This window comes from Lotus japonicus, chromosome 5, assembly GCF_012489685.1.
Source record: "Lotus japonicus ecotype B-129 chromosome 5, LjGifu_v1.2".
In the NCBI taxonomy this organism is placed as follows: Eukaryota; Viridiplantae; Streptophyta; class Magnoliopsida; order Fabales; family Fabaceae; genus Lotus; species Lotus japonicus.
In genome coordinates, this window is record NC_080045.1 from 55,585,553 (window position 1) to 55,612,110 (window position 26,558).

At 36.0% G+C, this 26,558-nt stretch overlaps 4 protein-coding genes and 1 long non-coding RNA gene across 9 annotated transcripts; 4 read left to right on the forward strand and 1 right to left on the reverse strand.

Moving 5' to 3' along the window:
• Nucleotides 1-1,315: 1,315 nt before the first annotated feature.
• Nucleotides 1,316-2,572, reverse strand: LOC130718734 (uncharacterized). The gene is made up of 2 exons (XR_009012777.1): nucleotides 1,637-2,572; nucleotides 1,316-1,554 (listed from the first exon to the last, which is right to left on the reverse strand). It is a non-coding gene; the product is annotated as an uncharacterized LOC130718734 (long non-coding RNA).
• A 1,270-nt stretch (nucleotides 2,573-3,842) lies between these two features.
• On the forward strand, nucleotides 3,843-6,248 carry LOC130720881 (chromatin structure-remodeling complex protein SYD-like). Of its 4 annotated transcripts, XM_057571584.1 has the most exons (6): nucleotides 3,843-4,040; nucleotides 4,221-4,346; nucleotides 4,461-4,606; nucleotides 5,273-5,411; nucleotides 5,786-5,888; nucleotides 6,157-6,248. In XM_057571584.1, exons 1-5 carry the CDS (start codon nucleotides 3,882-3,884, stop codon nucleotides 5,876-5,878), a joined length of 663 nt encoding a protein of 220 aa, XP_057427567.1. In that variant the 5' UTR covers nucleotides 3,843-3,881; the 3' UTR covers nucleotides 5,879-5,888; nucleotides 6,157-6,248. The 4 variants fall into 4 exon arrangements, with proteins under 4 accessions (XP_057427567.1, XP_057427565.1, XP_057427568.1 ...); XM_057571582.1 differs by having other exon boundaries at nucleotides 5,786-6,248; XM_057571585.1 differs by lacking the exon at nucleotides 5,786-5,888 and having other exon boundaries at nucleotides 5,920-6,248.
• Nucleotides 6,249-8,025: 1,777 nt separating this feature from the next.
• LOC130720854 (uncharacterized) lies at nucleotides 8,026-9,119 on the forward strand. Its single transcript, XM_057571556.1, has one exon. It carries the CDS (start codon nucleotides 8,279-8,281, stop codon nucleotides 8,744-8,746), a length of 468 nt encoding a protein of 155 aa, XP_057427539.1. The 5' UTR covers nucleotides 8,026-8,278; the 3' UTR covers nucleotides 8,747-9,119.
• A 2,756-nt stretch (nucleotides 9,120-11,875) lies between these two features.
• Nucleotides 11,876-21,538, forward strand: LOC130718130 (uncharacterized). Of its 2 annotated transcripts, none has more exons than XM_057568614.1 (14): nucleotides 11,876-12,150; nucleotides 12,309-12,382; nucleotides 14,734-14,805; nucleotides 16,930-17,005; nucleotides 17,209-17,273; nucleotides 17,835-17,936; nucleotides 18,702-18,791; nucleotides 18,863-18,937; nucleotides 19,015-19,047; nucleotides 19,160-19,243; nucleotides 19,368-19,433; nucleotides 19,708-19,767; nucleotides 20,329-20,397; nucleotides 20,946-21,538. In XM_057568614.1, the coding sequence occupies exons 1-14, from the start codon at nucleotides 12,108-12,110 to the stop codon at nucleotides 21,105-21,107; spliced, it is 1,071 nt and encodes a 356-aa protein (XP_057424597.1). In that variant the 5' UTR covers nucleotides 11,876-12,107; the 3' UTR covers nucleotides 21,108-21,538. The 2 variants fall into 2 exon arrangements, with proteins under 2 accessions (XP_057424597.1, XP_057424596.1); XM_057568613.1 differs by having other exon boundaries at nucleotides 11,879-12,150; nucleotides 20,943-21,538.
• Nucleotides 21,539-22,954: 1,416 nt separating this feature from the next.
• On the forward strand, nucleotides 22,955-24,715 carry LOC130717954 (probable galacturonosyltransferase-like 7). Its single transcript, XM_057568368.1, has one exon. The coding sequence runs from the start codon at nucleotides 23,327-23,329 to the stop codon at nucleotides 24,422-24,424; it is 1,098 nt and encodes a 365-aa protein (XP_057424351.1). The 5' UTR covers nucleotides 22,955-23,326; the 3' UTR covers nucleotides 24,425-24,715.
• Nucleotides 24,716-26,558: the final 1,843 nt, after the last annotated feature.

Below are 26,558 nucleotides of genomic sequence, written 5' to 3' on the forward strand. Positions count from 1 at the left end.
CCAATAATGTATTTTTGTGACTTGAAACAAACGCCTATAAGGTTCACTGGTTCAGGAACTAAAGAAAACATGCTATTCTCTTGCTACGAAAGAAAAGGAAACATAAAACACTGTGATTCAAGAAAGGGTCACGGGCGCAAGTGGGAAACCATTAAACTGATTAACTGAATAACTGATTAAAGTTTTTTGGTTGACTTTCTAAAGAGTAATAATTAAGAGATTATGTCGCCTGCAATATTAGATGATCCGCAAGAATACTCGAAGAGTAATGAATTAACTATTCAAAACTTTCAAAAAAAAAAAAAAAATTGCCTAAATGACTCATGATAAAATTTGGGTTAAATAACCCACCATCCAATCACATTGGAGATAAGTGAGTTGAAATTTATATATTTTATTTATTAGTTTATTTCCAACTCATTTATCTCAAATGTAATTGGATGGTGGGTTATTTAACCCAAACTTTATCATGGGTCATTTAGACAACTCCAAAAAAAAAAAAAACTATTCAAAACTGAAATTTTGTTTTATGAAGTTTATCTTATGATTTTATAATACTTATAACACATTTCTTCAAAGTAAATTTATTTAAAACATGTATATTTTTATATTACCTACTTGTGAGTGGTAGTTGATAGTACACACGATCCAGGTGAGTGAGACAAGAGAAAAGGGAGACAAGAAAACCGGATAAGTTTGAATTTGTATGATGTTTGTTATATATATTATTTGATGCCATTGTTGTAGCATCTTTTTCCACTGATTTGATTCGTAGCGTTGGTTCTTTTCAGGTAGCTTAACATCAATTCACATACCAGTACCTCTGTTCGCCATGTTAGGTGTAAATTAATTAGATAACTGTACTGTATTAGCGACGAGAGGTTGGAGTTGATCTCAAGACTCAAGAGATAGCTAGCTTACCTGTGTGTGTAGAATGATAATGATTCTTAGTTACTTACACATATCAAATTACTTTTTATGCAATCATTATTGTTTATATACGTGTAAAATTAATAATATTGGCATAGTAGTTATGTTTTTTTTTTTTGAAAAATAGCTATGCAATTGGTGGAAAAATTTAACCTACACAAGTAAAAAGTGGTGCAAGGTTGCACATTGGCCTTTTGACCCACTATAACAGGTTTTAAAAAAAAATCAAAAAAACATATTTTCTTAATTAAACATTTGGTTTCATTTACTATACACAACTTTTTTTTTAATTAATTTCAAAAAAAAAAAGTATCCTTAATTAAATTTATTCACCATCAATTATATCACTCTTTCTTCATCTTTATTCTCCCACAACAAAAAAAACTGAAAATAAACAAATTATTAATTATCATTTTCATTATTCTAGAACAACCTGGAACCCATTTGCTATTATTTCAAAATTGAATCACCAAGCCAAGGCCTCCATAGCCACCACAGACCCAACAAACACCAGATTATGAGAAATTTAAATAAAAAAATCTATTATTTCTTATCATTTAACTATGTGTGTATCCTCTCTTCTTCCCCAAGCTCTATCTTGCAACCTTCTTTTATTTTTCAGATCTGGAAATCAACATTCATAATCCTCATAAGCAGATCTGAATCATAGGCACCAACAACCCCAAATCAGGTGAAAATGTGTTACCTTTGATGACCCCAAATCTAGATCCGACCCATGGCTGCTGAACGAGATCCAAACTCGCCCTGTGAATCGAAGTGGATTGAGAGCGAAAGGGAAGAGCAACGTCGGTCTGATACTCCACAATCTTGACACGACGAGGAGCGGCAGAATAGGAGGACGGTGGGATTTGCTTGGATCTGTGGTGGCTGGGTTTTCTCCTTCATCTCCTCTCTGTCTCTCTGTTTGATAGTGGTTTGGGGGGTTTTGTTGAAGGGTGAGATGGGGGTTCTGATATCTGTTGGTGATGGGTCACTGCAAATTTCCCTCTCTGCTTCTCCTCCGTCGGCGCATTTTCTGGCGACCACAACACCCTTTGGTTCTTGGTTTGGTTCCTGGGTTCGTTTGTAGATCTGGGTTCTCGGTTTCGGTTGCAGGTGGGGGATGGAGGAGGTGGCGACTATAGCAGAAGAGGCCTTCGCAGATCTGTTTGGGTCTATGGCTTCTGATTTTTTTTTTTGGGTTTTCTAGGTTGGTTCTGAATTTTTTTTTGGTTCTTGCAACTTCACGATAGTTGTTACCGGAATCCGCGACGGAGGTCCTGCGGTGCATGGTTGAGATGGAGGGGAGGTTGAGGGAGAATATGGAGTTGTGCAAGACCTGGTCGTTGTTCATCGTAGTGGGTCATGGGGAAGAAAGAGAGATGAAGATGAATGATGTATTCTGAAATCTGGAAAATTCAAGTTTAGTAGATCTATTTAACTTAATTAAAATTATCACTAGTTAATTATTGTAATTAATAAATCTGTATTTTTTATTTTTTTTAAAAAAACCGGAAAAACCTGCTATTGCAGGTCAAAAGTAGCTTGTGTAACCTTACACAAGCATTCAATTGTGCACCGTAAATTCCTTCGCAATTAGTAGGTTCCTCTATAGTTACAGATATAGATAGGCTAAATAATATTTAATGGTTTTAAATTATCTAAGTCCAAGATTCAAATCCTACCGGTATTTAGATACATATAATAAAAGGTTCTATATAGTTTGATATGCAAGTTCCTATAGTCATGTAATTATGAATTAAAAAAAAAAACAACGCAAATGAAATAAGCATATTTGGGTATCCAAATACCAGATATCCAAAAATTTATGGTATCCAGTCACGACTAGGTCCCAGCTCACCCACGTAGCGACGAGGTTATTAATGAGATGCTTTATAGCTTTATACGAAAAAAAAAATATGAATAATGCGGAAAAAAAAATTAATTACCAAAAAGGGTAAAAAAAATCGAATTTACAGGAATTGTGTGTTTTTTGCCAGCTGGGAGCTTGTGTGGCAAGGGGGTGGGATTCGCTCCACCCAACACGAATCCAAAGCACTGAATTCGCCCCACATAAAACGCATGCATATGGATTCGCCCTATATGAAACGAATTCCATGTGCCAGATTCAGTGAGATTCCTTCGTTTCCCAAGGTGGGATTTGATTCCTTGGCTTTGCAGTACATGACAGGGATGCGTTTGGTATGAGGCGAATCCTTTACAAACATCATTCGTTTTCTTTGAGGCGAATTTTCTCTGACGGATTGATGATGCCTTGCATGCGTTTTATGTGGGGCGAATTCAATGCTTTGGATTCGCGTTGGGTGGAGCCACTACTAGAAAATATAGATTTAACATCAGAGTTTTTACCTCGGGTACACAAACACCTGATGTGAAAGATAAAGCGGTGGCAAAATTGAAATTATAGTGAACTTTAATGAGAGATTTCACATCGGTTGATAATATATATGATGTGGAAAGTAATTAGTAAACATTTTTTACAACGGTTGATATAACAACCGATGTGAAAGATAAATGCGGTGACATTTTTGAAATTTTAATAAAGTACTTTTCACATCGGATATAATACAACCGTTGGGAAAAGTCTCTCACACAACACTGAAAATATCCAAACACGCACAACTCAACCATTCACGGCCGGAAAAAACCTAAGTTTGCTAACACTCACCGCTGCTCGTTGCTAAGCCTCGACCTCGCTCCTGCTCGTGAATCGCCGCCGCTCCTGCTCGTGACGCGCCGCCGCTCCTGCTCGTGACTCGCCGCCGCTCGTGCTTCTCTCAAAACCTAAGTTTGCTAACACTTGGAGGAAGAAGATGGAAGTCGCTTAATTTGGTGGGGTTTTGCGATTCATACAAGGTAAAGCATGATTCTAAGAAACTGGCAGTATACGTGAATTCCATTCAATTTGTCATTGTGAAACTCTGTTATTCATGATTGTACAAGAAAATTCAGATTGTACAAGAAAACTCTGGCATTATGTAATAATTGATGAAGGTCACCGCATAAAAAATGCTTCATTCAAATTAAATGCTGAACTGAAACACTATCAGAGCTCGCACAGATTGTTGTTAACCGGAACTCCGTTGCAGGTTTCTTTGGATTATTGATTGTATTTGATTAAAAGTGGATTTCAAATATATGCCTGTGCTTTTTTGTATGATCATATAGAGAAGTTTCTGCCAGCCCTTGATAGAGACTCATCTATGTCTTTAGTCTTCCTTCCGTGATATTGATGGTATGGATGCTGGCTTCTTTTATATTCTATGCAGAATAGTCTTGAGGAACTATGGGCACTACTGAACTTCTTGTTGCCAAACATATTCAATTCATCAGAGGACTTTTCTCAATGGTTTAATAAGCCATTTGAGAGTTCTGGAGATAATTCAGCTGATGAAGTAAGCACTGGATAATTTCTATTTTGTTCATTTGATGTTGTACAGTCTTGATGAGTAACTTCTAACCTTGTGTATTTTTATATGCTATTTGTGTTGTTTTCTGTCTGTAACAAGGCCTTACTTTCTGAGGAGGAGAATCTGTTGATCATAAATCGTCTGCACCAAGTTCTGAGGCCATTTGTTCTTCGGAGACTAAAACACAAGGTTTTAATATCTCTATTAGAGTACATCACATACCGTGTAGTAGAAGCACATCCAAGGTAAAGCATGATTCTAAGAAACTGGCAGTATACGTGAATTCCATTCAATTTGTCATTGTGAAACTCTGTTATTCATGATTGTACAAGAAAATTCAGATTGCACTAGTGTTTTACATATAGTGCCTTTTCAAAATTCATTGAAGATCAATTAGGTTGACTTACATATGGTAGTAGTTGAAAATACACCAGTGAATTGTGTTTGGAATTGGCTCTCTTGTCTCAATTTTCTTTAGCTGTATCTCATTTTTGGTCCTGCAATTTATAGTTTGGGGAGGGAGCATTGTAGTTAGGCCTAGTATTGAGTAGGCTTTAATCTTTAATTTGGGCTCATTGGTTTAGTACTTGCAGGGTCTGTAGTTTCTTGATGGAATCTTGGCTAGTTTAGCTTGATAGTTCCTTTGGTTTTGCTGTCGTTACAGTTAGTTCTTTGCTGCATAAACAGCAGCTCTTGTTTTTTCTGTTTTTCTCCAGCTGGTTTTTCCCTTTCTTTGTATAGGGATGGGTTACCCCTAGTACCCCTTTATATTATATCACTTTAGCTTATTAAAAAAAAACACCAGTGAATTGTGTTTTTTACAGTCTTCTCTTCATGTTCTTTAATGGTCTTGTGAATAAAGCTTGGGTGTATAAAAAAGTGATTAGAAACTACAACTTTCTGTCTTGTAGGTGGAGCAATTGCATAAAATTTTCAACCTACTCCAGCTCCGGCAAACTCTTCCACCTACTCCAGCTGTTCAGCGAACTCTTCCACCTACTCCAGCTCCGGCAAGCTCTTCCAGCCACTGCAGAACTCTTCCATCTTGCTGTAAGTTTATTTTCTAAGGTTGTGTTTAGCTTATCATTTGAAAAATGTTGATGAGTTTGGTCCCAGTGTCAGTAATGTTAACTTTGGATCTAGATTAGCACAATAAAGTAATTTAATATCTGTTAATTTTCAGAACGTAGCTATGGATCGTAGTTGGATGAGAGCTAATCGATTAAGTCATGAGTTTAATAATGGAGTGACTGAATTTCTAGAATTTGCTGATAAAAATCTTCCAAACAACAATGGACTTTTTCCATGTCCTTGTGTTTCTTCCAAACAACAATGTTTGTCTCCTAGTTTGTCATACTGTTTGAGTTACGTTCTTCATCAAAATGTCACAAACCTTGTATTTGAACCCATTGTACAAATTGTAGGTATTCAATGATCCAACAGCATTAAAAGAAGAAGAGTTGTATGATTTGCGAAACAGTTGGGCAACTTGTTTTCTTGACTTGTATAAACCTTAGAATTTATCAGGTTTGTGCCTAAACTGTCTGAATTCCCTTAGCTCTCTTTGTATTGTGCAGTTTGTTGCCTTTGGATTAGTAGCTTCGAGAGATAGATGCTGGTAATCTGAACTGCAGGTCTCATTGATTCATATGTATAACTTCCCTGCAATGAAGGATCAATTTCACTTCTTAGCATTTATATTCTTCAATGGGGTTTAAAGCATTATCATGTAATATTAGGAATTTTTTTATTTATGAGAATCTTGTACTTACACTAAAGCAGTGGAATGTTACAGAAGAAAAAGGTAGCAAGCAGAGGAAATGCCTGGCGTTTTGATTACTTGACTCCTCTTGCATTGCCTATACTGATTGTCATTCTTTGTGGCCATTTCAGAATTTCCCTTTTTTTCATATCTGGTAAAATTTTGGACAGTTTGTTGCCTTTGGATTAGTAGCTTTAGAGTTCTTACTATCTTATTGCTTAGTAGTTCGAGACCTTACTACCTTAGTCTTTTCTTTAGCTTAGCTAGTTTATCTTTCTTTCTATTGTAGCTTGTTGTTCTGTTTAGCCATCCTTTGTTTTGGCTACTTTGCAGTTACTTTGTATTTCGGTCTTGGACCGTTTCCTATATTTTATATGTATATTTGTTTTTTTTCAAAAAAATATTTGGCAATGCATGATCAGTTTTATTTGGCAATGCATGATCAATTATTACTTATCAGTGAATTACTCTTTTTAAAGAAGATTGGTGATGTAAAATTATTCAGCTCAAATTACTGTAAAAAAACTGAAAAAAAAAAGAAAAAAAAGAAGAGATTTCACCTCGGTTAGAATATAAGCTGATGTAAAATATGAAAAAAAAAAGAGAAATTACATCGGTTGCGTGAATAACCGATGTGAAATGTATCGATTTCACATCGGTTGTTCTCTACCAACCGATGTGAAATGTAGAGATTTCACATCGGTTATATGTCGCGCCCGATGTAAAAAATAACTTTCCACATCGGTTATATGTCGCGCCCGATGTAAAAAATAACTTTTCACATCGGTTGTATACCCGATGTGAAAAGTTGGGGACATACCACATCACCTTTGCTTACATCGGTTGATAATCGATGTGAAAAGTACTTTTCGCCCGATGTGAAAACTATTTTTTGTAATAGTGAGCAAATCTCACCCTCTTGCCACACAAGCTCCCAGCTGGCCAAAAACACACCATTCCTGTAAATACCATTTTTTTTTACCCTTTTTAGTAATTTTTATTTTTTTTTGCATTATTCATATTTTTTTTCGCTTTATACACATTGGGTGAGGCCGTCAAATGCTATAATTATAGACATGATGAAAAATAAATTTTATATGAATGGAAAAAACATTTTAAAAATATTATTTTCATTATGGGTGAGTATTTTAAATATAGTGATTAATGAAATTTTGACATATTTTAATTTTATAGAATAAATATTAAATTTGGAAATTTTCTAATTCTTTTTTACTTTTGTTATTTTTCTGTCTTAGTCTCTGACCTATTAAGGTTGTTTTATTGCTCGTCCTTTTTGTAAAAAGTAAAATTATTATTTGCTTCTTTAATCAACACTACCCATTAAGTATATTGTTTTTCTCTTTCAACAGAATTCCCGTGAGCATCATTGTGTATTATCTCATAATCTATTTTTTTATTGTGACCAAGCTAGGATGGGTAGAATTATTAATTTTAATAATAATAAATAAATAAATTATTATTAATAGTGGATACACTTAACATGTACACTATTTTTTCTTTTATATTTCTTCTTTTTATCACATCTTAAATACACCAAATATATTACTTCTATATCTTCTCTTTCTTTTTAATTTTAGGTATATGTTGAATGTCTACGCCATACATACATATCATAATATCACACAACTACAATTCCTTTCCTATTTATTTTTTGGTTTAATCATAAGTATGCGTCTTATAAAAATCAAACTTTTAATATTAAATATTCAAACAACAACTTTTAACCAATAGGATCGGTCTCATTCAGTATCTTTTGATTCTTTTCCTTACTATAAGTATATTTTTGTTTATTCATATTACCAAATCATATTTTATGCAGATGTCTTTAAATTCCTACAGCTACCAGTGTAGCTGTCGCATTTAATGAACCGGCTTTGCCTCACAATCCGTACATTTATTATCATTTTTCAAGATAACATTAATACATGATGCTATATTAAACTACAAAAAAAAGCATATTTAATTACTTAGTAGTGTGGGCATGCCCATGTGTTAGTCTTAATCTTCTGTCTGCATGTATCCTAACCTGATTATCTCTCTTCCTTCGAATTCACTCACCCACCCATTCTCTCATTTCATTTTCCTATATTCATTCACTCACCGAATCAAAACAACAACAAGAATTTAAGAGATCATGGAAGGCATCACAGCCAGCGTGTACAAGGGTTTGAAGGAGTACTGGGAGAGAAGAGGATACCAACGGATAAATGGGTCGGGCCGGGGAAGGAGGCGGAACCGGGTGGAGCTGGGAACAACCCAGACACGGAGGGGACGGTTGTGGCGGTGGAGGATCAAGCTGTCACCCAAGATCCGAATCCAGAGAATCCCTTCGCCGAAGAAGATGCTGATATGGATGAGGGATGCCTACGTGAAGATGATGATGGGTCTCGCCAACTCGCGGGTTGTCACTGTCGGCGCCTCCGCCGGTAGCTTCGGTGGCGGTGCGTGCACCGCCCCGGGTTGGTTCGCGAGGGCGCCGCAGAAGGAGTACGATGAGAAGGTGATCTTACAGATCTATAAGTCGCTGCTCATGGCACGTGGACAGCACATGGTGCCGCCGCCGCCGCCGCACGAGGCTTCCGGAATCGCCGCCGCAGATTAATCTGCCAACTGTCGTGCAGTTACCAAGAACAGTAGCATCTTCTTATGTTAATTTCTTTGTTTCTATCCATTTCTATTTTCTTTTTTTAGTTATTGTGTTTTTGGGGGCTTTATCTTATCTGCAACGTAAATCTATCAGCTTAGTTGGTTTTTCGTGCTTCCCAATTGGACCTAATTAGTGCATGTCAACATCACTGCAATATGTAGATATGAAACTATTGTGATAGAAATCATAACAATTACTACAAGTTCCTAGCTATGGAATTTGGACATGTAATATTCTCCTTTTGCTGAAAGTTTCTGTCAAGCAAGGTAGCCCAAATTATGTAACAAAGTGAAAGTTGATATGCAAATGAATAAGTGATTTTATGACATTTTCAATATTTGTTTTGTTCTTATTTGGTTGTATTAAGATATTTCACGATTGGTAATCATGACTCATGAGATTAGTTCTTTATATTTAGATAATTTAACATTATTTACTTTTAATTGATTTTTTATAGGCCAATAGTAGTTGTTAATTGTTAGTAAATTAGTTCATTTACCATGATTTAAATTCTGACATTTCACTCCGCAAATCCCTTCATTTTCTTTAGCTCACCGACCCTTCTCCCAATTGAGTTTTTATTGGTTAGAAAAGTGATGGTCGTTCACGTAGAGTAGGAACCTCTTAAGACATACAACTTTTTATCAAGTCATAACCCCGGGTTTCAATGAACATTTTCCTTTTATAAGTGGAAATATGTAAACCATGAACCTAATTCTCTATTTGACTTTTGGGCCTCGTTCAAAGGAGAGAAGCTTGTCTTTCCACATTATCTCTGATGGGTAAGAATCTTGTACTTGGTTTGAGAGTGGGGTGATAGATAATTGTATGTGTACTGGATTGGAGTTATGTGTTTTGGTAAATGGTTTTTGTAGTGAGAAGAGGCACTTGGAGGGAAAGATTAAAGGAACAAGAATTTCATCATGAAGAAGAAAGAAGATGAAGGTGGAAGAGGAAGAAAGTGGTGGTGGAAGAAGAGGGACTAAATTAAAATATAATTTTAATATTTTTCATGGAATAAAATTGATGTGAAAAGGTCTACGTGGCCATCCTCAACTGACTATGTTTGCCACTGGACCGTTGACGGGTTAAAATTGAGTAAAGTGACTTAATTTGATTAAAAAAAAAATTCAATGATTACATTTTAAAGAAAAAAAAAATTTAGGGACCTAATTTGATTTCCTCTACAATCATACGGACTAAAACATATTTAAGTAAAAAATGATTTGAGCATATATTTTCCAAACCAGAAAAAAACATTAATTTGAAAACTAAAAAAGAAATAAAAAACGTCTTTGAGATATTCTATTTTTTTAGTTTTAAAAACCATAAATCTTCAAATATTCTAACTTGATTTATTGTAGTGGTTTCATATTTTTTTTTAAATCATATGATATCAATTATGTTGAAATTTGCAACCAAACACACTTTAAATTTGCAGTTAAACGCACTTTGAAGTGCGTTAACTACGCATTTTAAAATGCGTAGGTGACACACTTTAAAGTGAGTTTAGCTGCAGAAAAAAAAATTGAAAACGGCGACTGTAACGACGACGACAAACAAATGAGTATGGGAGACGACGAGGATAGAAAAATGAAAAGAAAAGAAAAGATGGAGATTGAGTTTGGAGATGAGTATGAACATATGATGAAGATGTGATGAAGATGAGTGGTGTTGGTGAAGGAAGAAAGAGGAGAGAGGATGTGTGGAAGGGGGTGGAGAGTTATTATGTTTTTTTTCTTCATTAATATCATTTTAGTAGTTTCGTTGTTTCATTAATGACATTTTTGTCTTTTTGCCATTTTAAGAAGGGTGAAACTAGATTTGATGGGTGAGAACAACAACTATCATTTCCTTATTAATGTACTTGCATGTGCAAAATGCTATTTCCTAAAGCTTATCATATGGGAAAAACATTCTCATAAATTTTTACGTTCCTTAATGAAAAAAAAGACTTTGGTGAGAGATGATAGAGCTTTTACCCTTTGTATTTTTAGGGTAACTAATAAAGATTAAAGCAATAGCCCTTGGAGAAAATTTGTGCCTTGTCGAAGGTTGTGAGGAAGCATAGCAAAGTGAGTCGAGCGCTCCAAAATCAGTGTATTCAGCAGAGTGTTGATATATGATTTGAATAGGATATTTAATGAGCAAATTGTATGTAGAATTCATGTTTATAATAAAACATGTAGGGCTAACACAATCACCCAAAACATACTATAGAAGTATGTGATTGTAATTGAATGGACCAAATAGTATTAAGCTGGTGTTGGTGCTTTATGTGACATTAGGGGTTGACGGGGAGGCGAGTGATCGTCGATGCAATGAGAAGACATAGACAGAGTGCAGCTCCTTGGCAGATTTTTAAGCAAGGGGACACATAAATGAACTGATATTGCACCCGAATGAGAGGTAATATGAGGCTATATAGGTATGAAACTATACAGCTGAGAATGACATAAAAGACAGAATTGATACTACTCATGACGACAAGATGCTTCTTCTTTTCGGTAACCCAACTCATAAAAACTCCAAAGTTAACGAGGATTGCTTTGGAACAATATTGTGATGGTGAACTCTCGAGATGTTTTCTCATGAAACACGTGATTGAGGATAAATCGTGCTGAAAAGACTCGTGTTATTACATGAGGCCAGTCATCAGATCGAAAATCGGAATGTTACACTTTCTCTAAAGAGCGAAATTCTGTTAAGGTCTCTCCACACAAGAGTTCGGTGATGAACGCGATTATCAATAAAAAAAATCCAGTCATGGCAAGATCACATGAAGCACTATTTAGTTATCTACTAAGAAAATGTAAACATTATTTATTTGGTACCACAACATTAACTCTAGGTTATTTCCATCACATTTATAAGTGACAACAACATGGTTTAACTGTTTCAATAGCCGTTTTTACGAGCCCCAAAACGTAAATAACTTTAACAATGAGTAATCCACAGGCTCAACCGGTTCCCAAATTAAATCAATCTCAACCGTTATTTATAGCATAAATAAATCCCACGGCTTAGATTCCCCGGGTACAGGTATCCTATTCTATTCACCAAGACACTGAGACAGACACCGCCACTCCAAAAACTAGGGTCGATCGAGGAGAAAAGGGTTTCGTTTCGTTGGTCGTGTACCATTTTGTTGCCTTGTTCCCCAATTCTCACTTCGGCGTTCTCGTTCTGCCACATCGCCGGAGCTCTAAACGCCGCCGTTTCACCCTAAATGCTTCGCCGCAGACTGCACCACTAGTGGTTGGTTTCCGCCGGTGCTCGCTCGCTCGCTCACTGGCCAACACACATACACGCGCCGATGGCTCTTTCACTCGGGAAGCTCACCATCCTCCTCGGTGCAGGTCTTCATCACTCACTCTTCTGATCCCTAGCTTCGATCGTTTTTTTTTCTCCCAATTTTGTTGTTCCCTAAACTCATGCAATCATGGTTATGGAATTCTTGATAAATTGGTTTTGATTGATGGAGATGTGACTTCAGTGTGAATGTTTGTGTGTTTAGGCATTGCTGGTTCGGTTTTTGCGAAAGAAGGGCGCTTGCCGGATGTCTCTGGTGTTTTATCTGGTGCTTGGAAGGTTAGTTGTTTTGGTGCTGCAGTTTTTGTTGTTCACTGTATGTGGGTGAGTGAGCTTATGGTGAAGGATGTGTGCGTCTATTGTGGTGATGATTGTAGAGATTGAAAGATATAGCCATTCGAATAGGTCCGGTTTCATGTGTTAAATACAATTTTCCTCTTTTTGATGTTCTAAGTAGTATGTTTAAGATGCTGATTATGATAAGAGAAGTGAAGTTATGGGGGTTTAGTTTGTAGTTATGTTGAATGTATATGAGTACCGGTAAAAGTAGGGGACCTATGGGGTTCCTTGATCCTTCTAAATGAATTTAGTTTGGTAAGTAAAATGAGTATGACTTGAGAAAGGAAAGCATAACTTTTTCCTCTTTATGTTGGCATTTAAACATAGGCTGCAATGCTGGACTTTAGATAAGGGGAAAATATTGAAGAAAATGTTCATCTTGGAGTTCGATTTGATTCTATTGATACACAGTAAATCCGTGAAAAACATATAGGGTTCAATAAATGGCTATAACACTCTTTGATTCGTCAAGACTTCTCCACCTGTGTAATGCTACCATATATCTTATCTTATTAAGATGCATTAGATGTTTATTAAATTTTTCATAAAGGCTTGTGCCTCTTGATTTTGTCTTTTATGTGCTGGTTAAGTTCAGAACTCTGCTTGTGCTTAGGGATGTAAACGAGTTAAGCTATCCATGATTTATTCGAGCTCAACTTGTTAAATGCTCAATCAATCCTGTTTGTATGACTCAACAAACAAGTTCAAGCTTGAGCTTGGGCTCAATTATATATATTAGATAAGCTCAAGCTTTATAGGTTTGTCATTAAAAGCTCATGAATAGCTCGTGTGCTTGTGTCACACAGATACAAATGTATGTATGTGTATATGCATTTGTGTAATCAAGTAGAGGGCGTTTTAAAGGAAATTACTATACTAATAATAAGTTGAAAAATTACTATTTCATTATTTCTTTGTTCACTAGGTAATGTGTTGAACATTTTTGTGGGCATTGAAATCTACTTTTGAATTTCTTTTTGTAATAGCCAGAGATTATGAGTTTTTCATGTAATAGCTTATGGATGCAAAAAATAATGTATATTTTCTCCGTTTTATAGCATTTTTTATGTCATATTCTATCATGAAGATGTCAACTAAATACTAAATAAAATGAAAGAGAATAATCAAGCCATAAACAAACAAAACAGGACTAGCTCAAGTTTCTTAAAACAAGCCAAAGGAAAGCTTTAAATTCGTGTTGTTTAAATAAATGAACCATGCTTGAGTAGCTCTTTCTCCTTCACGACCCAAGCCTTAGCTTCAAATGCTAGGATTGTCTCAGCTCATTTATATTGTGCTTTTCTTGGCAAAAATTCTAGAGGCTTCTGGTTCATGCCCCGGGTAATAAGCTGCGTGAAAATGCCGGAAGGGAGAGCTTCAGTGGAAGATACATGTGGTCTAGACTAAAAAAAAGTACAATTTGTAATCCGAGGGATCTTGGTTAAGTAGGAGTGTGATGAAATATATGCCAATATAGAGTGAGTAAGATGCAAGATAACAATAACCATGTTTTGATCTGGAGATTAATGGGCATGGCACATATTGGATTCAAGTTATATGGATGAAAGGTAGAAATGCTTTTGGCATAATTTGTGATTGTAAAGTGTCTATAAAACTCAAAAGGAGAGTTTTGCTGGACGGCTTTAAGATAAATGATGGTCTAGTAGTGAACGTTGGCTAGTGAAATGTTCTGTTAACCAGAGCCGAAAAAAATGAGCGTAGCATAGGTAAGAATGCTAAGGTGGGTGAGTAAGGTAATAATATGAACTAAAGTACTCAGGAGAAAGTTAGAATCATATCTGTTAATGAGAAGGTTATGAAACTTGCCTAAGGTGGTTTCATCATATGAGAAGACCAATAGAGGCTCCACTGAGGAAAATGGATCAAGTAAAACTTATGGAAGATAGTTTAATTAAAACAGGAGGATAAGACCTATTAAAACATTAGGAGAAACTATTCAGAGAAAAGTAAAAGACATTGTTATAAATATTTTTACTTAATCATTGTGATTCTCTTATAAGTCAATGGTGTTGATCGATCCGTATGTATAGCTGATTCCACTTTTCAAGATATGGTTGGTTGTTGGATGTTCTTCAGATGTTCAGTCTCATTCCTTCAATTTATGCTTCATCTTAAAAACCTCAAGTTTGGCATTATTCAGATGTTATTATTATTTATTGGTTATTGGGTCCAAATTCCTGTAATATACTGAATATGTGGTAGCTGGCATTTACTTTGTAACTAACGGTGCTGGATCTATACTGATTATAGGCTTTTTTTCTTCGGGGCAGGTTGCTACGTGGTTCAAAGTCGATTCTCCTCCAACTGTTAAGAAGCCACGTAATGATGCTTTGATGGCTCAGGTCTGCATGTTGCTGTTGTTTTTAATTATTGATTAGATTTACTTTTGATTAAGAATAATTCCTAGTATAGTTGGGTCTAGTCTCATGCAACCTGCCTAACATCACTTAGATAATCTTGTATTTTTCTTGATTTCTGAGCTTATGCATATGGTTGTATTACTTGTATCTGTGTCTTATTCATAAATCATGACAAGTAAAGTTATATTTTAACATCTTATATATATGCTAATATACATAATATATGTGCCAACCTCAACAAGTACGTGTTTGGTACTTGCGATTGACTTCATTTGCATGTTTCAAAAAGTGAAACAGTTCACTCAAGTATTATGGTAGGTTGTATCTGTACTAGTTTTTCTTCTTACACCATTCTGAAGTAGGTACTAATCTATAATTTACTAAAACTTATATAGTTTGAAATATATAGCATCATACAAAGTCATAAATATGACAGAAACATGTTTTGAATGTTGTTCTGACAAAGGAGAGACATGGCTTCATTGCTACAGACATGCTACTATTAAGGAGTTATGATCTATAACTGTTAGCGGATGACAATCCAGTATGACCTGAGCTTTACAAGATTGTTGCAAAATCCTATTTGTTAATTTTTAGGCGTTTTGAATCCTCTAGGACCGTCAGCTGCTAGTATGATATGATTATTTATAAGTTGAGTTGACAACGGGAATTTGACCTTGTAAGATGATATTGCTAGCATTCGTTTTTTGAGGGTGGGGGCGGGTGGAATGGAATCTTGTTTCCATTTAGGTAATTTATTTATTAAAGCAGATGCTGGGGCTGCTGCTTGGGGAATAGATGAAGTTCCTCAAACTACTCTTTTCAATGTTATCTATGTGATAAAACTGGCACCAAGCAGGAATGGAAGAAATGAAATGTTACCGAAGAACCATAATTTCCCTCTCAATGTGATAAGAACCAAGAACGGGGGAGATATTACAAGAGTGAACTACGAGAATTCGAGTATCTCAGTTCATCCTACTCCATAATTGTCCAATACAACAACTGTATCCCTGCTAACTGACTTATTTTTTATACTACCTAGTTAGCAGCTGTTAACTAACTTTTAACCAATTACTAACTGACCAGCCAATTAGTTACTAGGCAGTAATCCCCTACAACTCACTCATGCTTCCTCTTATATACCTTTGTAATTGGAGGCTCACTATTCCTATCACTATGATCTCCTTATGTAGAGTGCTACTAGTGCATTATATGAAAAAGCCAGTGATCATAGCTTGAGGATTGTAAATTTACTTGTAGATAATGCAAATTTTAAATTTGTGAACCCTATTCTTCCATTCACACTTAAAACATATAAATGCTTATCCACCCCTAAATTAAATGAGAGTACCCACACTTGAACATGAGGCGCTCATTCACTAATCTTGCTGCCATGGTTAACCACATGGGTTTCTAAATAACCTCCATGCGGCCTCTTTAATTTTTTTTTTCTTTCTGATTTTTTATATTCATTCAAATTCAACTTGCTATTTATCCCTTAATAACAGCATATTGATTTTAAATTTAAACTAATCATCCCCTAATATGTATATATAAATAAATGAAAACTCTATTCAATATAGTTATCCTCTACAATCTACACATTGAATTCAAATAATTCATTTTAAAATTTATCTAATGATCTGATAATTTTAAATATTTAAATCAGGTAATTTATTATATTCTTACAATTGTTTATAACATTTATTTGTATGTACATTTATCTGTATATACCTTTTATTATAAAATTTTCGTTTTTATCTCTTAATTTTTTTTCTTTTAATATTATTTTTAAATTTAAAAAATACCATGCAATTCACAGGAGACTTGTTAATAGTTGCTATGTATTGTTTTGGAAAAGGGATGGATGTGTGTGTTAGTCATAACTTCATAAGCTGTATATAATTTTCCAGCTGTTAGCTGCATATTTTCTTACATTCAATGAATTCAGTAAAAGCATGATGATATTTCACAGTTTACGCAGAAGGTGTTAAAAGTGTCAGTAGTTAAAATAGAATTGCTATTTCTCCTTCTTGAATTGACTTCTAAAACTTAAGTAATATGAGGTTAATTGAAAATGCTGATTAGACCTTTGATGTACAGGTTGCCAGCCTTCAGCAGGAACTACAACGTCTTGGTAGAGATGGATCGATCACTATTGTAAATGCAAGTGGAACAGGTTTTGGTTATCTACTCCCTTTTACATTACAGGAGCCTTTTATTCTTTCTTCATGAATTTAAGAGATGCTAAATTTTTTATTTGCAAACTCTGTGATCACTGATTTGGTCATAGATTATGATTGTGTCCATAATTTTCATAAGTTAATCAAAGTTTCCTTACATCTTATTTTTTGCTATTTTCTGACCTGCTTTGTCTTACAGGTGGAAGAAAGTATGTCACCGTGATTGTTATTGTTGTGGTTGGATATGGATACATTTGGTGGAAGGTAGCATTTTTTTCTTCTCTGATTTTTTTATTGAGTAACAGGATGTGTTGGTAATACATTCTTGCAGGAAGCTTCTAACTCAATTTTAAGTTTGTGTGCTTTTAATGGGGCCATATGCTATATAGCTACATGATTAGTGTGGTATGCTTGGCTGTTTGGGCTGTTGTGGTTGCTTCCTGGATGAATAACTTGCTCTAATATTCAATTTAACTTAGCCAAACAGCTTTTATCATTCTTTTCTGAGAGTTTGCTTTCCTAACGCAATTCATTTTACATCATCTCATTTTTCTACCAATACTTATTTATGTGATTTGGAGCAGAATCAGTTTTGTGAAATTGGATGATAAAAAAATCCAGCAATTGCTTACTACTTACTTGGTCCGTCAATGTCAATATGTCATAGGTTTAGTTATACTAAACTTCAAGCCAGAGCAGGATGCTCATTTTAACTGAATCTAAGTTTTTTTCTAACAATTTTCTTACCATAATGGCATAATCTTCCTATCTTCAAGTATGTTCTCCATGAAGATCACTGTTTTATGGCCTTCCTTATTTTTGCAGGGATGGAAGCTTCCTGATATGATGTTTGCAACAAAGCGTGGTTTATCTGATGCTTGCACATCTATAGGTAATCAGCTGGGGAAGGTTTATGAATCAATTGAGGTAATTTCCTTTTCTTACAATATAGTTTGTTCTTCTTACATCATGTTCATAAATTAAAAGTAAAACACAGGCATTCTCTATTAGTGATGGCATAAAATGTTCTATTAGTATAGCCTTTTTTTTGGCAAAAATAATACAGTCATGTAGATTTATATAAGAGAAGACCATATGAACTTGATTTGGATATTTGTTTTTTTTTATTTATTTATATATTGTGCCCATGTGTGGTACTTCTGTAACACTGCAATCGCGTATACACACAAGATAAATGTCATTGTGGGACATTTTTCAACGACAATATAAATTTGTCTTGGGTGCATGGTTGGTCATTTTTTAAAAAAAAAGTGTTGGTCATTGGTTATAGTCTACTGAGCTGTAAACAGACAGAGAGATGAAAATTCAGTTAGTTTCTGTTCTTTATAAAAAGCATTCAAATGGCCCTTCTATGTGGACTTATCTGCAAGGTTCTCTGTAATCTTAATCATGTCTTTTTTTCTGACATAGTTAAGTGCTTGACCTGCTTTTTCATTTTTCATCATGATGCATGGTATGGTTCTATTATTAAACAAGTTAATTATATCATGTATTTCCCATAAAATTAATTTTGAATAGAACTTTCTGTGTTCTATAATAATGATATTTTGAAGTCTGCATTATGCTCAATTTATTTTTCTGACTTTCTTTTGATATTTAAAAAAATTGCTGATGGTTGTTTTACCATGGAGTATTTGAGGATGCATATTTACTTATCTGTAATGGTTTCAGGATGCCAAGAAAAAGTTATCTGCAAAAATTAATCGTGTCGATAAAGGTCTAGATGAAAGTCTATCCCTTAGCAAAAATACAAGGGAGGAGGTCAGTATAGAAGTTAGGGTTTATACTTTTGGCTTCTTTACAGTTTAACAACAACATGTATTCTGTTACAGATCTCTGTAATACGAAGCGAGGCAGATGCTATGAATGGTGACATCAAGTCAGTTCATGTTGCACTTCATGTTATCGTAAGTCATTTGCAAGAATTCAGTTATTTCTTTAGTTCTTTTGCTGGATGTTTAACTTAAGCTTGATTACTTCTCAGGAATCTAAAATCCAAGAAATAGAATGGAACCAGGTATAATCTGTTAAATTTATGTCACTGCATTATTTAATTATAATAATTCTTCTTATCTTTTAAGGGGACTGATTTTGTTTATACCCATGATTTGTTGTTTCTATCTGCCTAGGAGGAAACAAATAAAGGTGTGGATTGGTTGTGTCAGCGTGCCAAGACTTTGGAAAAAAATAGCAGGACCCCAGAGTATATTCAGGCATGCACCAGCTTTCATTACAAATGAATTTTTAATTTTTATTGTCTGGCTTGACTTCACAGTCTGATTTTGAGATATGCTTTATATTACTTTCTATATTAATAACATGATTTAAATTTTATAGGCATCTTCATCCAGTTCTTCCAGGCCGTCCATTGTTGAGCTACCCCCAGATTCACCCTCTTCCCGGGTAATTATTTTATCAGGCTTAGTTATTACTGCGACTATGTCCTTTTTAAAGAACTGTTATTATACATTTGTTGCGATAGTAATATTTATTGTAAATTACTTGGAATTATTTTAGTTAACAATATACTTTGTTCATCGGACATGTAGATATTTTATTTAACTATAAGCCATACAATCAATATACAGTCATTAAGTTTGGCTTTATATTTCAGTCACTGCCCCCCCTTTTTCCTTTGAAATTTGTTCCTGTGTTAACTCTAATCTGAATTATGCAGGGTGCACAATCAGCTTCTCCCTGGCTATCTCTCGAGCCACCACCTTTTACACCATCAAGGGTAACTTCTATAATCATACGGGAATATATAAACAAACAAATAACAATTTATAGCAGAGTTGTTCTGTTATGCTTAATTCCTTATATTTCTAGGGTCCTCATGGTTGAGTTGGTGGATAGGTGGGACCGTGGGACAATGGCAAGTTTGGGAGGAAAAAAACTTTTCACTTGTACATTGTACAACTGAAACATGAGAAGATGGAAAACAAAATGCACTCGTTTTTAACTTCTTTTTTTCCCTCTATTCCAACGTATTTTCAACCTTCCCCTCTTTTTACTACACCTTCCCCTCTTTTTACTACTCAAGCAAAGAAACCCTGTAATTTTTACAACTCTTCCCTTTCCTTCCCATTCCCTTCCCGTCTTTAAAGAGGGTATTCTCTAAAAATCCTCCAAACAAGGGTGCCACTTTTCCCTTACCTCCCTTGCCTCTCCTCACCTCTCATCCAAACATATGTAGGACATGCAGCGCCTGTAATTGTTGATTGTTCTTAGCTTTTAATTGAAAGTGTTAGCTGCAACCTTGGTATTGTGTGTTTGATGATCTCCTTCCTACCAACAGACTGGATCCTTGCCTCCTACTCTGTCAACTGATCCACTATCTCTGCCGAGTCCTGCTGGGTCTTACCAGGTCTGATATTTCTCATTTACTTGATTCATTTATGTGCTAACATCAATGATCTAGCTATGCGAACTTATAGTTATGTGCGAACATCAATGATCTATAAAATGCACTAATGCAACTATCGCCATGCGATATTCCCATATCTCCTTTATAGATGCATGGCTATAGTTGCTTTAGTGCATTTAATAGATCATTGATGTTAGCACATAACTATACATGTTGACAGGTGACACAGCTGACAGAGTTGTTTATATCCATTACTGTTGGAATGAAATATTTTCTTCTCAAACTTCCAAAGCCTAGTTACATAAATTTAATTTATATACATAGACAATGCAAAAGAGCTTTATACAGACAGTCAGACATCATGTTATATCTTGCCATGTTTCTGGTTTGATATTTTCTTATTTTAGTTTATGAGTTTTATTTATGAAGTGGTGGAATATTTTGATTGTACGTATCTGTAAAACTTTTTTGCAATGTCAGTTCATGAAACTATTTTCATTGTTGTAATTTTTACTTTGTCTTATATTTTTTGTCTGTTTTTTCAGCAGAGTAGTCGGATTTCTAAGGAAAGAAATCTCTCCAATGGTACAGAAGCCGAGACCCCTGGATCTAGTTCTGGCTTGTTTGGGCTGTTTTCAAATGTTTCTGCTTCATTTCTATCAAGAACTCGTAGTGCAACAGATGCAGTAGTACAAAAAACTCGTACATAGCAAGAAGAGGCCTGATTTTTTTGGTCAGCTTTTTAATGGATCCCCACTAAGAACATAGAATATTGGACCTATTGTGGGGGAGAAAAACTTCACCATTGAGTTTGGCTCCTCAGAAATTGTAGGCACCTTCAATTACAATACAATTACAAGTTTGTCCAAGCCAATTTTGCAGATATGCTGTTCTGAACAGTTTCAGTAGATTATTATAACTTAAATAAGAGTTTCTCCAATATTCAACTGGGAAAGCCGGAAAAGGTTAAATTATTGGGAATTCCTTGTTCTAGTAGTATTATTTCGAGGATAAAATACAAAATCCTGTTTAGATTCACTTCGCTACTCGTGATTCTTAGGGTGCTTGTGCTTATATCAATGAACACATGTTCTATAAGTGGCTTATTCAGAAGTTTATTGAAATAAGTTTATAGGTTTAAGCGTTTTTTCTTGAAAACATCAAGTCATGTGTCTTGTATATATATCTAAGGGTGTGTCTTATAAAGAGATGTTTTTGTATGGGACTATTAAAAATAAATCATGACCTTAGAAGGTAATTAAAACAAGTTTCACATGAATAATAAAGGAGGGATTCACTTACCCAAAAAAAGATTCTTTAATGTTTCTCAGGGCAGAGGAGTGCAAATTTCAGTTTAAGTTCCTCTCCATGGAGAAGAGTGTGTGTTTTAAATAAAAGATAAGAAAAGTGTAATTGAAGTTTTTCTTAGGGAAGAAGAGAGTAATTTACTCGTTTTTCTTAAAAACAAATATATATTTAGGCCGTTCGTTTTACAATTTTATCAATACAAATCCGTGTTATGAGGTATTTTTTGTGAGAAGTTACAATGAAATTGAATGGAATAAAATAGTTTCCTATAAGCCACCCACAAAAAGAAAAGAAAAGAAAAGAAACTGCAAAGTGGAGCATAGATAGATACTAGTAGTAGCTAGAGTAGATTCGTGTACCCAAAAAGTAGAGTAGATTCGTAGAGTACCGTACGTTGAAACGAATAACTGCGCATTAAGACAACTTACTTTTTTCTACAGTTTATATTTTATAAAAATAAAAAAATAAAGCTCGTGTATTTTATTTTTCAATAATAAATATGATCCAATGTAAATAATAATATAATATTATTGCTGACAGTATAACAATGAAGCGTGGCAAAAGAATGAGAGAAGTTTGAACGAAGAGACGGACAGCTGGTCCCTATACAAGGCCTTTTCCATTTCATAATGAGGAAGAAAGTTTTTATTGTTGTCATTTAATGTCCTCCCAAATTAAAAATAGTCTATATCAACATTTTTTTCAAAGAAATATTAAAAACCTATTAATATATTTTTTTTTAAGATATCTCCAACTTAGCTCTGGACTAAAGGTGTCTAACTATCTACTAGTTATGCTAGACCTTATTGATAATCAGCTATCAAGTGTTAGTCATGAGACTAATTATCTCAAGCATCATATATGACATTAAGTCGATAGGCAGCGCCCCAGGGATAAAACTCTAGACTAGATGTTTAAAGTACTAAATTATCTACAAATTGTGCTAAACCAGGTGTGGAATTAGTATTAATATTATTATTTATAAACATTCATTTTTCCCCTTCTTAAAAATGTGAATGTGTGTCCTGGGGCCATGAAAGGGTAATGATATATACACAACTCTTTTTTTATACACTTCATTTTCACTTATTTTTATTTCTATCTCTCCCCTCTTATCATCTATCACATCTTATACTTTCTCACTCTTACTTTTTCTTTTCTTCCTATCTCTCTCTTCCTCCACCTCATTTCACCTCATTTTGAGGTGTAAATAAATAATTATTGATATTTCTATGGTGGAAAATTGCAATCAAATCCCAAGGGGTGAGACTTGAGAGTTGAGTTGAGTTGAGCAAGCTGGAAAGGAGTAAAGCCACTCTGGCTAGCTCACTCTTTCTCTATCAAACCCTGTCCTTCCTGTGACTCCTCCTTTCCCTGCCACCACCACTGCACCATTTCTTCCCAATTCCAACACCAATCAATCTCCATTTGCATTGCCACACAGAAACGAAGAAGGAGTAGAAAGCGCGGTGCCAACCACCACCCCTTTCTTCCTCTCCTCCGTTTCCATGGTGGTCGCCACCAATTCGCTTCCACCATCAATTCCATTATTCCCATAAAAACCCAACCCAACCCAACCCTAACCCTTACCCTCTTCCAATTCAATTTCCATTTCTTCGAAATGCTCTGGCTCATGAGATTCTCCGGCTTCTTCTCCGCCGCAATGCTCCTCATCCTCCTCTCCCCTTCCCTCCAATCCTTCCACCCCGCAGAAGCCATCCGCTCCTCCCACCTCGACGGCTACCTCCGCCTCCCCGTCCAGATGCCGCCATCCAACACCGACGACCGGTTTTTCTTCCGCCAGGCCAACTCCTTCCGCAATGCCGACGAATGCGGCGGCTCAAACCGGATGACAATCTCCGGCGTCTGCGACCCTTCCTTGGTGCACGTCGCGATAACGCTCGACGTCGACTACCTCCGCGGCTCAATCGCCGCCGTCCACTCCATTCTCCAGCATTCCCAGTGCCCGGAGAATATCTTCTTCCACTTCATCGTCTCCGAGACGAATCTCGAGTCTCTGGTGAAATCCACCTTCCCGGAGCTGAAATTCAAGGTGTATTACTTCAATCCAGACACTGTTCGGAGCCTGATCTCAACCTCCGTGAGGCAAGCGTTGGAGCAGCCGCTGAACTACGCCAGAAACTACCTCGCCGATCTTCTCGAAAGCTGCGTCGGGAGGGTGATTTACCTCGATTCCGATCTGGTGGTGGTGGACGACATTTCCAAGCTGTGGTCCACGAGCTTGGGCTCGAAGACCATCGGAGCTCCGGAGTATTGTCACGCGAATTTCACCAAGTACTTCACGGCGGCGTTCTGGTCCGACCGGTCGTTGTCGGCGACGTTCACCGGGAGGAAACCGTGCTACTTTAACACCGGCGTGATGGTGATAGATCTGGTGCGGTGGAGGAAGAAGGGGTACTCTAAGCGGATTGAGAAATGGATGGAGATTCAGAAGAGTGATCGGATCTACGAGCTGGGTTCGTTGCCGCCGTTTCTTCTGGTCTTCGCCGGACACGTGGCGCCGATTGAGCACCGGTGGAACCAGCATGGTTTGGGCGGTGATAATGTGAGGGGTAGCTGCAGGGACCTCCATGCCGGTCCGGTGAGCCTCCTGCATTGGTCCGGTAGCGGCAAGCCGTGGCTCCGGTTGGACTCGAAGCGGCCGTGCCCTCTCGACGCGCTGTGGGCGCCATATGACTTGTACGGACATACCCATTGATCTATAAGACTCTCTTTCTCTTCTTCTCTCGTTCTCTCTGAATTTTTTTGTTCTCTGTTTCATTATTTGTTCTCTCTTCTCTTCTATGAACACAGTATCATATCAGATATGTAGTCAATTTTCAATTAGTTGTGTATTATCTTCTTCTTCTTCTTCTTCTATAGACCTCGTTTCACAGGGCATTCTTTCCTCTGTATTCTATTATGATTATTCCATCTTCACCATTCTGTGGTTCTTGCTCTGAAAATAAATAAAATGCAATGAAATAAAAGGAACAGAAACTTATAATTTCTTCTGGTGCACATTTTATGTTAAACTATGAATTAAGCTTTCTTTTTAATGGCAACATTCGGATTAAGCTTGGTGTGATTGCAATTATATGTTTTTGTGTATGATTTATCTGTTTTTGTGGCTGGTTTCTTGTTTGACTTTGAATTTGATTATTGGGAATTCCCTCTTATCCCATGAATGATATTGACTAAGTTCTCTGGCGATGTTAGCCCATATATTCTGTTTGTGTAGATTTGTTGTTCAAATTTGCATAGGTGTTTGTATATCTGCATAGCTTCTTTGCTACTAGGTAGGTAATGGGAGCCAAGAACAGAAGGGGAGCTGTTGTGTTTTCTGGTTATTTATAGTTGATAGCTTAGTAAGTAATAAGCAGAAGGAGGATAGCACAGAATGTTGTTGGATAGTTTAGGCTGTGTTTGGTTTTACGTTTGTACACCTCATTATTTAGGTTCTCCATTTCTAATGCACCTCAACGGTGAAAGGAAGAAAGTCTTTCATTGCGTGAACCAACGTTCAGAATGCAAACACTCTTTGGATTTTTGTTGGATGAATGTATTCAATCCAACAAGTGCATTGTGTTGGGTGAATGTGCATTGTAAATCATGATCCTGATTGGGTGAAGGTACCGGACACTTGGTAACCAAACAAACACTTGGTTGTCTATGTCTGCAGTGAGAATCCAAAAGGGGTAACTTGAGTTTAAGATATGGGTGGATGTTTCCGGCAGCAATAGCCAATTCATGCATGGAAACAATCATGGATGATTGGAACTACCCTAATTGGAACTCTGAGGGAAGCTGTGTGTGCTTGGTTGGATCCTGGTACTGTTGGATCATGGATGATTCAATATTGTTTTGTTTGAAAAACTAGACACACATAACAGAGTTGTGATGCAAGCATAGGTAGCTAGGAGGTTGAGCAAATCAAGTTCAATTGCTCTGTGGGTTGCCAGGTCCTGATGTCATTGCTGCTTGTAAGTTAGTGTCTGCTTAAATGAGCTGGTGGGTGAGGAGGGGACCTTTGAATCACACGTGGTCAGATTATTTGGAGTCTTCTACATAGTTCTTTCTGGCCATATAGGTTCACACTTCATTGTGTGTATTTCAAATCAATTTCATTTCTTGGTCCTTAAAAAAACCATTTCTGATTTCTCCTTTAACATTTCTTCAAAACACATGGGACATGAAAGAAGAAGCCATCATCTCAAACACATGTGATCCGTTAGACTTAGAACGAGTCTAAAATGTACCCAAATGATGCAATATGTGAGCAACATCGTTGGCCTTTTGCATTGCTTGCAGTGGTTGGGGCTCTAATAAATATAATACTTGGATAGTTTATTTACGGAAGAAAGCTCAATTGTCGGGTTCAGGATAATATACTACTACTACTAACAAAGGATTAAGACATAGCACCGGGTGCGTGGACCTGTGATATATTAGTTTGGCCAAATAGAGAAGGATCAATTCTTTGATATTGACATGTTACCGTCATTTATTAGAATAAGAAGCTTATGTGTTATTAGAATAAGAAGCTTGTGCAAGTTTTTTATTGAGTGAAGGGTCCATTTGGTATCTAAAACTGAAAGTGTTGAGTGCCGGTAAATTCATCCCTAAATCAAGTTTTTTTTTAAAGTATCCCTGTATCAAATTGATTGACAATTTATCTGATCACATGAACTAACTTTACTATCATTTTATATAATTAGGGACAACATGATATATTTCCCAAGTCCAAAGACGAGTTTTCAGCGTCTAACACTTTTAGAGATCAATTTGACCATGTATTTTTTTATTTTTTATTTAATATTAATCTTTAAGCGGGTTCTAGAAAATGGACACAG

Excerpts from the sequence above, each read along its gene's own strand:
- LOC130718130 (XM_057568613.1), top strand. The coding sequence starts at position 12,108 with ATGGCTCTTTCACTCGGGAAGCTCACCATCCTCCTCGGTGCAG. Across the intron at positions 18,938-19,014 it reads ATGTTGCACTTCATGTTATC|GAATCTAAAATCCAAGAAAT; the intron begins GTAAGTCATTTG and ends ATTACTTCTCAG. Across the intron at positions 19,768-20,328 it reads CACCTTTTACACCATCAAGG|ACTGGATCCTTGCCTCCTAC; the intron begins GTAACTTCTATA and ends TCCTACCAACAG.
- LOC130720881 (XM_057571582.1), top strand. The coding sequence starts at position 3,882 with ATGATTGTACAAGAAAATTCAGATTGTACAAGAAAACTCTGGCATTAT. Across the intron at positions 4,607-5,272 it reads GTAGTAGAAGCACATCCAAG|GTGGAGCAATTGCATAAAAT; the intron begins GTAAAGCATGAT and ends TCTGTCTTGTAG. Across the intron at positions 5,412-5,785 it reads CAGAACTCTTCCATCTTGCT|GTATTCAATGATCCAACAGC; the intron begins GTAAGTTTATTT and ends TACAAATTGTAG.
- LOC130717954 (XM_057568368.1), top strand. The coding sequence starts at position 23,327 with ATGCTCTGGCTCATGAGATTCTCCGGCTTCTTCTCCGCCGCAATGCTC.
- LOC130720854 (XM_057571556.1), top strand. The coding sequence starts at position 8,279 with ATGGAAGGCATCACAGCCAGCGTGTACAAGGGTTTGAAGGAGTACTGG.